Below are 10,419 nucleotides of genomic sequence, written 5' to 3' on the forward strand. Positions count from 1 at the left end.
TGTACAAGTCATTGGTGTTTGGTGATGGGTTTTTGGCTCAAGGTCTGCATTTAAAGTCACACCAGAGGTGTTCAGCTGTGATTAGGACTTGGCTTTCTGCAGACCAGTCATGTTCTTCCACACTGACTGAATCAATATATCTTTTAACCTTGCCTTATACACAGAGGCATTGTCGTGTTAGAATAGAAAAGGGTACTGTCCAAACTGTTGGTAAAAAATTAGAAGCACACGATTCCCTAGAATATCATTATATGCTTAAACATTAAGATTTGTACTCATGGAAATTACTAAAGTAGTCAAACCTGTTCATTAGAAGGGGGTGTCCCAATACTTTTGGCAATATAGTATGCAAGCCAGCTATTCAAAATCTTTAGTCTGCAATTTAATAGTATTATATTATTTAATAATATTGACCTATTACTTTTGCTATTGCTTTTGACCATTAGGTATCAGTAACATAATTCATTAGAACCTTTTCTATGGACATAGACTTTCTGTACCACACTATTCTGCTGATATGGAATGAGTTTGACTACTTAATCAGTTATATTAATAGAAATGCTTCAATGGCATAAACGAAAAAAATCCTAAAATAATAAATAGGATACACCATAACACCAGCATTTCCAGCAGTATATCCAACATTTCTCAATCATGATCTTGCTCAGCTAAATGTGACTATTAGCTTAACAGCTGTATTCCTTGTTTGCTAGCTACGTATGTACATACAGCATACAATGTTAAAAATGTTCTACATTATTAACCTTAACCCAAAAACCTTTAGCTTCATACACTGTAGATAATTGTGACCCTGTCTGTGGAAACCCAGCTAAAGTATATTTTTTTTTTAAACAGTGGATGAGTAATTCACTCCTCGATTTGCTTAATAAAAGCCTCCTTTGAGATCGTTTTGACAGACATGTTTATTGTGTATTATTTTCAACGTGTTTATTGCTAAGTTTAGTGTGGCAAAATAGAAGCAGCCTAATTCGCGTGCAGTGTATCTGGTTGCCATGACAACCTCACGCGCTTCCTGCTGCTGCTCTATGTAATCAGAGTGTGAATTTGTAGATTTTCTATAGCAAAACTAAAATGTGTTTAAAAGTGCGACTGACCAAATCGTCCGTTTTTTTTTAAACAGTGGATGAGTAATTCACTCCTCGATTTGCTTAATAAAAGCCTCCTTTGAGATCGTTTTGACAGACATGTTTATTGTGTATTATTTTCAACGTGTTTATTGCTAAGTTTAGTGTGGCAAAATAGAAGCAGCCTAATTCGCGTGCAGTGTATCTGGTTGCCATGACAACCTCACGCGCTTCCTGCTGCTGCTCTATGTAATCAGAGTGTGAATTTGTAGATTTTCTATAGCAAAACTAAAATGTGTTTAAAAGTACGACTGACCAAATCGTCCGGCTTGGTTTGCCCCCCCTCGAACTCGAAGACAGTTTACCAGCTGATCTCACTCAGTGACTCTAGGCTACGTAGGACGGGACGAAACCATGTAGTGAATGGGGGAGATAATTTTGCCGGAAATGCAGAAATAAGCCGTAATTTTGTTTTATTTGTAACTCTTTGGTAGATACATTTATAATTTATATTACATTACTACTACTGTTACTACTAATAAATCATATCTCTGGGGGCCCCAAAAGTGTGTGGGCCCTTAGAATCGTGCTAACTTTCCCCCCCTGATTTTGAACAGCATATTTATTTGTTTATGGAAACAGCACTTTAAGAAAAAAAAAACTTAAAAAAAAGTAAAATAATAATAATATAATACAAATAATAAATATAGAATTGCTATTTGGAATTAAATAATAAATGTTTTTCAAAATAAAAGTCACTAAAATCCTCTGAACTAAAAGACCAGTTGTAAAAGTTAAAAGTAAATACTTACTTTTGAGAAAAGTTCTACAACCATATATTTGCAGATGCTGCTTGGTTTGACATTTTAAATATTTATAGGGCCACTGTGCAATGAGTTTTAAGAACGGATGATTGATTGGTGAAAAGGCTGATCATCAAACCCCAAACATGTGAACACTCCCAATAGGGACAGGACAGGATTACAAATCAACATCCTCCTTTCCAAAAAGAGCAGATAAAGTACTTGTTTGTGCCACCTCTCAGTTCCTGTAAATAAAAGGTAAGCAAACAAGACTATTTGTTTACATAAACTCATTACATCCTGTTCTGAGCAGATGGTCATAAACCCAGGAAAGTTGCTCAACATGGCATCTACAGTTCGCTTAAGAACTGGGCATAAACTGGCAAGCACACTGCAACCTGGCAACTCTCCCTCCCCAGAGCGGGACATAATTGCACTACTGTGTGTGTGGCCAACTATACCAAACACACACACTCACACCCCTATAATCACAGTAAGCCAACATATCCACATCAAGACATGTAACTGATTATCATCTCTAAGCCCGGGGATATGTGATAGTGCTGCCTTTCAGAAATTCACTGAATCACCATTTTCTAAACAATGTGAAGTTTTGGCAACTGCTGAGGCATCAGATTCCCTCAAAAATGCCTGTATAAAAGATACAGATACAAAACGCAATGCATAAAACATTAAAAATGGGGTCAGACTGATGGCACTCTCAGCTTACAGCCAAAATGGACAAACCTATCAACAAAAGAAACCTGTCTGGTCATCTGACCGGAAAAAGAACACTTTGCGTGGTCACACATGAGAAATCTTTTAGCATGTTTGAAACCCCCAGAGTAAACAACACGAAACTGATGGGGAACCCCGGTAGTTTGATTATTTGAGTCTCTCGAAACACTTTTATAACACAAAAGGCATCAGGAGAAATTTCCCTTCGTAAGATGCAGATCTAATGCTCTGATGTTGCTCATGCACCCACATTCAAAGCACCCAAAACTGAGAGTTTCTGAAACAACATGTTCCAACACCTCACACCCACGCTAAAGAGGAGCCGTGGCTTTAAGATAAAAACAAAGATGCGCCTCCTGTGAGGTGAAATGAGGGACGTAAATTCAGAGAGAATTGCTCCATGCGCTCAATGGCTGCTGCTGCCCACCCTCGGATCAAAAAGCGGGAGAAGAAACCCCCTCTGCCCGCCTACAAAAGTGGAATAAAGCCATGGATGGGACGTCCTGTGTCTAATTCCCTCCCAGCGCTGTCCCAGGGGGAGGAGGGCTTGCTCTTCACCCTTTGATATCCACGTCTGTGCTCTTTCAGCTGCCTGCACTTCGTAAAGGCTGGAATAAAAGCAGACACAAAGCTTCCTGCTATGATCCACACGCTGTCTAGGGGACAGGGCCTTCTTCAAATAAATAGGCCAAACACCTGCTGGACTTCTTCCCTCCGTATAGGCCACGCCATTCATTAGAAAGCAGCGGAGCAAAGCATTCATTTGCTGTATCCATTCAACTGCACTTTTGTATGAGGCCTTGATATTGATCCTCATTCTGCTTCTCTAAGCGGGGCTTTACTCTGGACATTAAAAGGCAAGCCAAATGGCGTCCCGCACAAAGAAACCGATGAATGGAGACTTAAACAGGACACCTCCTAAAAGTAACAGTTGTCTAGCAAGCAGCCACAGACTCGTATTTGCACTTTAGCTTTAAACAAAAATATCTCGAAAGTGATTCTGAACATCAAAAGCTTCGCTTTCTGGAGCCGCAAGAAATCAATCACGCAGATGTATTAACTCTATGTAAACATTTTAAGCCATCCAAATGGGTTAATGAAGGTTAAGGCTAGAAGGCATACAGCAAAAACTACTGGGCATGCGCACATCAATATAGCATTATTTTTCTCACACTGTACAACAATAATTACTATTTTTGCATTCTTGTAAGGGGTAGGTTTAGGGTTGGGGTATGTGTAGACGTTAATAAAACACAATCTACTAGGTAGAAAATTCAATTTATTGTTAGCTTCCAGTTTTTGCTGTATTCCGTCTAGCCACAACCATTAATGAAGTAGTCTAAAAGGCAGCCATCAGAAGTGAAAAACTATTGGGGCCCTGTGGGCCCGTGCTGTTGGATTTGGGTCTGATGGGAAGGAGGGGTGGCATGCTTCTGTTTACTGAGCATGCTACTGGCCTTAGGCTGCACTGTGAGCTCAGCGGGCTACGATGAACCAGAACAATCCTACCCAGGCACGACATCCCCTCTGAATGAAACTACAATGCTGTGTCCGCAACTCACATGAGCAGCAAGCTCCGCTGGGATTTTAGCCGTCTGTCTAGCTTATACACTACTTATATGTTTCACAAATGTATTCGTGTTTTAATTGAGCACCATTCAAAAAGGCTCCAAGGGTACATTAAAGCACACCTAACTGCTAAAAAATGCACACAATAATGCAAGCTTTGGTTGATGTTTTTAAAATAATTTCTTAAAGTCAACATGCATTGTAATTTGCAAACCCTTTTACTTCTATGCTGGGGCATATTTATGAATGAAGGATATTCAATGACAAAAAAAAGTACGGCAGAACAAGGTTGCCTAAATAGTTAGCATAATTAACATTATCCAATAGCCAACATGGCCTAAGTGACATCACAAGAAAAGGAAAGTTGTTTTAGAGGTGGAGCAAATTACTACAACTTGATTAAAGCCTACAGAAACAATTGTTTTCAATAACATGACAAGAACCAGATTTATTTCAAATGAACATATTTTGACTTAATTTTGACTCCTACGGAAACATTTAAAGTAAATTTGCCTTAAAAACAACAAACGGTTGTACAATAACATTGGAGTGATTTACCATGACATATGTAAACAAAACAAACTAAAGCAATAAGAATAAGATTTCTTATAGTAACCTTATAAGACAGAGGAGTGAATAAAATTAGTATACTGTATATACGTACATATATAAATAGACAAATATAAAACACCTCAAGACATCATGTCTAAAATCACATCTCCACGCTCTTAAATCTGCGCCACGTTTTCAAACGCTAAATTACCCGTTGGCGAAACACAAAATCAAGCACGCTATTTGCATGTTTCTGGTTCGCGCCCGCTCTCATTTCGATCTCCCCGCGTTTCCGATGCGCAGCGCTCTACTACTGAGAAAGGAAGATGGTAGTTTGTCACAGTACACACCCCCACACATAACAACCTCCGTCAAACGCTGCCTTTTTATTGCAGCCGCCTTTTGCACCGCTCAAAACACTGCAATTGGCGTTTTTGACTAAACATATGGTCCCTGTAGCCTCAGCGAGGTTTTGCACAGGAATCACTTGATTCCTGATAGAAATATGACATTTTTTTCGCATACATACTGCTACTACGCAATATCTGAGAGGGAAAAAAACATGTCCACCTCCCATTTTCCCGTGCATCAGCGGGTGCTAACAGGCTAACACGTTAGCCAGCCTCCTCTCGAGGGAGAAGGAGATCAAACACGAGAGGTTTACAATTACACACTGCAAACTTTTGCAACAGAACGAGCAATTTGTAAATATACGCCCCATTCTCCGCAACAAAACAGGTACACACCAGGCTGCGTATTTTAATAGCAACATTGTTTATGCTACTAGTATCATCAATTTCTCAACCCAAGCTAGAGGGCAGTGTATAACTGGGCAAAATAATATCAGAAGCGCACACATGCACGGCCACAATAGTTTTAGGAGCAGAGCATTACATCTTCTAAACTCAATCTACGCTTTCATATAATGTTAGGTCAATACTTTAAAATGAATCCAAACAGACTACAGCTGGGATAGATGCACTCTGCGTGGCACCAGGTGTTCAGTCCTGCTAAAATCTGCTCGTTTATGCTTACTGAAACACTCTAAACTGTTTATTTCTCTACGAGAGTGTAAAGTTCCATTATACACCACCAGGCTTTTGAACCAAGTTGTCTTTAGGTGAAAGAAACACAGCGAGTTAACAAAAGGTATCATTTAATCTCTTATGGGTGAAAAATGCAATTTAAAATAATTAGAACAACTGAAAGGTGCTAGATATCTTTCAACTTCATCCTTTATCTATCTTTGAACTCTTTTGGACCTCATTTTTGACAAGCTGTGCATTAAGCAGGGCATTTTCTGCGCTTTTTAGCTGAAAAAGTGCTTTCATAGTGTTTAAAGTCAAACAGCGGTGTCACATGAAACGCACGAGACTCCGAATCAAATTGAAGCAAGTTCAACCCAAAGCAGCCATCAGTTATCTAGCTTCACATCTCCATCCTGTCAAAAAATGGCACTAAACTCCTCGGGGTCCCGAAATATGATGCTAGAACGCCTCAACATAGACATCAGACCGCAGAAGCACAGCAACATCAGCCGTTAGTTAGGAATAGGTACATGTTTTGATGTGAGCTAGCTAGCAGTTTAGCCTGTCAGTAGTCCCATAGTGAGAAAAACAGCACATGGATTGAGGCATGTGTCTGCTGCGCAGCAAAATAACTAGAACACTCACTCACTCACTCTCCTCACTGAGCAACTTAGAGCTGCTACACAGCCGCGGAGTTATTTCTAATTCCTGCATTGATCATGAATGAGGCTAACGCTTTAGCTAGGGTCCCGCTTACCTCCCCGCTGCTGGAGCCGCTCGACTCCCCCAAAACATCCCGAAATTTCTGCAGGTTGCTGCCGATGGCAGCGGACACTTGCAACGCATCGTCGAAACCGGGCCCGAGCCCGTTCGCGTTCGGATTAGTGCCCGCGCTGTTTCGGAGGGAAGCATTGACTCGAATTCGGCCCGCTTTCCTCCCGGTGCCCGAGCTGCTGCTCCCTCCGGGCCGAGCAGGGAACCGCCACCGACAGCTGTGCGCCATTTTACACTCTGCCTGCCTGCCCTAGGATCAGGAGCTCAGTGTGGGCGTAGCCCCGAACGAGCGATCTCCGCACACGGCCGCTCTGGTCTAGCGGTCAGAATGGATTATCCATGTTTCGGGGTGGAGGTACCGAAGACCCCGACAAGATCCCAGCGCAGAGCAGGCTCAGTGATGTTTTTACGCAGGTTCGTCGGCGATACTCAAGGGAGGGGGGAAAAAACTGTACATCAGACACAGGAAGACTGCTTAGCGAAATGTAAAACTTTTCATATATTCTTCATATTTAAGTCTATGAGAACTTAATTATATTAAATAGTTAAGTTTTTAACATTTGCTAATTTTATTTTTTTATATTTATCCGTTTTTCCTCTGTATTTTTAATTTGTAGAAATTGCATTAAATTGCGTGTGTAATTTATCCACCCCTACTGTCAATAAATGGAATTGCAAAAATAGTGACTGTTTTCGCACAGGTTTCTTTGAACATGCCCCCATCTACTATTTGTCAGGGAAACAGGTAGCCCCGCCCTGAGCTCACACCATTGGCTGAAGCAATTAAGCAACGTTTCTACAGTGACCTAGAGACAGCGAGGTTGCATTTTTAGGTAAAGTTGACTAATGTTAGTTGTCAGTCGCACCAGTGTGGATATTCTGTACTTCAGAATTACAGATGCTACATCTTGGAAGTATGCCCAAAAATAAGAAGTTTCACCAGAAAGTGTCATATCAACAAATAAGTAACATGTCTGCCAGTTTTGTTCTGATCAACCGAACCCCCCCCCAAAAAAAAAGATCTACAATAAATTGCGCTACCAGTGGCAATTAAATCTAATAGTCGCGAAGTTAGCTCGGATTATGTCAAACCCTGCAAATTATTTGTTATACTTTGTTTTCAAATTGTTCATGTTAACAACATCAACATTGCATGATTACTATTTAGTGTGCATTAGCGTTATCTGTAACTTAATTTCTGTACAGTCTAATCTCTAATTGTCATACTATTCGAATTTCATCTAAAAATTGTTCTTTTAACCTCCAAAAGCAATTTATGTTCATTAGAATTCGTTCTCTTTTAAATAAAACTCTTTTATAAATTCATTCTAATCTTACTGTAATCAGATGCTCATTTAAAACTGGAATATAATCTAATTTCAGTCACTTACATGTGTTTCATTACCATCATGCACCGTTTAATAAGTTTAATTATTTCAGATTTATTTTTGGCATTTTATGCCTTTTAATTTAGAAAGGACAGTAGGTCGACAGGAAGCGAAGTGGGTGAGAGAGATGGGGGTGGGATCGGGAAAAGTCCGCGAGCCAGGACTCGAACTCGGGACGCCCGAAGCGCAACGCCCCACGAGGCCATCGGCACCGACATTAGCCGGGACTGCTTCTTTATGTCCTTCTTTCAGACGTGACGCAATGATGCAAAGAGGAACGGCGGCAAACCCGTTTTTCCCACGGAAACTGACCTGAACCACTGAAATTAGAAAACATTATTACAAGCTTACCGTTATCGGGCTAAGTTAAGGAGATAGTTTTGAACACCGATTGGTTATTTACTTGCTCAATAATTGATTTTAGATCATTTTTAACCAAAAAAATAATAATTAGACTGCATGTTTAAGAAATCTTATTAAATTTCTAATTTCCAAGCTTGAATCTCTCAACACACATATAGCCTATGTATGTATAGTGAATTCTAAACAAACACAAAATTACAATAAATCCATGGAAGCTTTTGACTTAATATTTACAAAAACATTTTAAAAGATTAAAAACATTTACACATCACTGCTTTTCATTTTAGAACTTTTAATTACAATACATTGATTTGTTTTATCCTATATTGTGCAATAAATCCAGCACATTTAATATACAATTAAAAAAAGTTGCCAACAAAAATAAAATTAACATCAAAAAAGCATGCTGTTATTTGCAGCAGTTCGATTTTAGTTAGTTAGCAGAATCATTCATCTAAGGCCAATGAAGAAAGTCTGGTTGTTCTATATTCAAGAGACATGTTAGAATGTACATTATATGACTACTGTCCATGAATGATATTCACTCAAATTTTATTTAACAAAAACGAGTTCCATTGATTCAATTGTGTTAAAAGAGACAAATGAGTGAGCAAATGCACAATCTAACAGACAGAAATATCACAACAGGCTTTAAAGCATTCAGTTTGCTTTGAGAATTCATGGGGTCAAGTTTATTGATTGAGGTCTTGAAAATATGAGGGAATAAAGAATTTCAGACTTAAAACCAACTAACACTCACCGAAATAATTCAGTGAAAATCAAAATGCAGACATACCCCACACCACTTGACAGGTCAATCTAATGCAACTCTCTCACAACCAAAAGCAGTGATTGGACAGTATCATATCAATGTCATCTTTTAAGACAAATGTCAGTAGCAAGGTCCATGCACCCAGAGCATGCAGTTTTGCAACTGTTAACAAGAGACATGATGTCACTGCATGAGAGGAGGTCACAAGGCTGACTCAGAAGTCAAAGAGGTCATTACTCAGGACATTTTGCACTGTTAAAAGACACAATGGATTCTTGTAAAGTGTGCAGGGGTATTTCTTAACATTTCAACAAGAGCTCAATATTCTTAATGAGTCTCATAAAAGTGCATATTACAGCAAATGCTTCTTGAGCTTCAAACATAAAATGTCTGTAATAACAAAAGCATTTTGACAAATGGTAAAGCTACCGACCATTCCACGAAGAATCCGACGTGTTACTGCTGTTATGGAACACAGATGCCTTTAAAACCAATAGGTACAACTTTAAAAATGGAAACTCTGTGGTATATAATGCTGATGATGTTAGCAAAATATTTTGTGATAGTTTAATTTCTTTTGCAGCCAACATTGGTTTGCGTTGATATTTTTATCAATACAAATGAGGCCACAACTCTTCCTCCTTAGTATCAAATGAGGTACGCGGCTTATATTCTAATTAAAAAGTTAACAAATAAGCGGTGCATATAAAATATTGCATGCATATGAGTCAGAGGTAGGGCAAATAAATTGAACAGGTAACAACCCTCTACATTGCGAGTAAATCACTAGCATATGCGACTAAGGCCCAATCCCAATTCTATTTGATCTAAATCTTCACTCTGGGCGACTAAATGATGTCTAATATTAGCCACTGACAAAAAATTCTCAGATTTTACTCGCCAGCGTGAGAGTTGGTGGCTAAGTATAAGTTTAGCACAGATATATTTTTACTCGCCGAACACTCTGACTGAGCGCTTCAGAGTTCGGAGTTCTTCAGCTTTTAAGAAATGCCGCTTTCTCCGGTAGTGGCCGGGACTAATGCGCAAACGGCAACCTCATTGGCTGGCGCTCACTTATTATCGTCCCTGTTTTGATTTCAGGAAATCAGTTCGAGCGAACGCACACAACCTTATTAATATTCATGAATCCAGCAGCTCATTAATCCTTAGTGCGTTTTATATTGTTCTTATTGGTAGAATTCGTATCATTATTATCCTATCAGTATTTTTTGTTAGTTTTCGTTTACAGAAACACTGAATGACCAAAAAAAGCACCAGCACCAGTCCTAAGTTCAGTTAAAATGACTAATATGCATTCATACATGGTTATCAAGTTTTAATTCTAAT

The 10,419-nt window shown here is 39.2% G+C and overlaps 1 protein-coding gene across 3 annotated transcripts in view; it reads right to left on the bottom strand.

Moving 5' to 3' along the window:
- The window catches only part of LOC107683818 (histone-lysine N-methyltransferase 2A-like), a 33,820-nt gene extending 26,907 nt beyond the window's left edge, over window positions 1–6,913 (bottom strand). For 2 of the 3 annotated variants that reach the window (XM_016479858.1, XM_016479857.1), the window contains exon 1: window positions 6,533–6,913. In XM_016479858.1, coding sequence (XP_016335344.1) covers window positions 6,533–6,778 — 246 coding nt within the window. In that variant the 5' untranslated portion in view covers window positions 6,779–6,913. Of the gene's footprint in view, window positions 1–1,897; window positions 1,924–6,532 lie in introns of those variants that run through there. The other variant, XM_016479860.1, reaches the window with a different exon arrangement.
- Between the last annotated feature and the right edge of the window lie 3,506 nt (window positions 6,914–10,419).

This window comes from Sinocyclocheilus anshuiensis, unplaced genomic scaffold (genome assembly GCF_001515605.1).
Source record: "Sinocyclocheilus anshuiensis isolate Anshui unplaced genomic scaffold, SAMN03320099.WGS_v1.1 scaffold2925, whole genome shotgun sequence".
Classification (NCBI taxonomy): Eukaryota; Metazoa; Chordata; class Actinopteri; order Cypriniformes; family Cyprinidae; genus Sinocyclocheilus; species Sinocyclocheilus anshuiensis.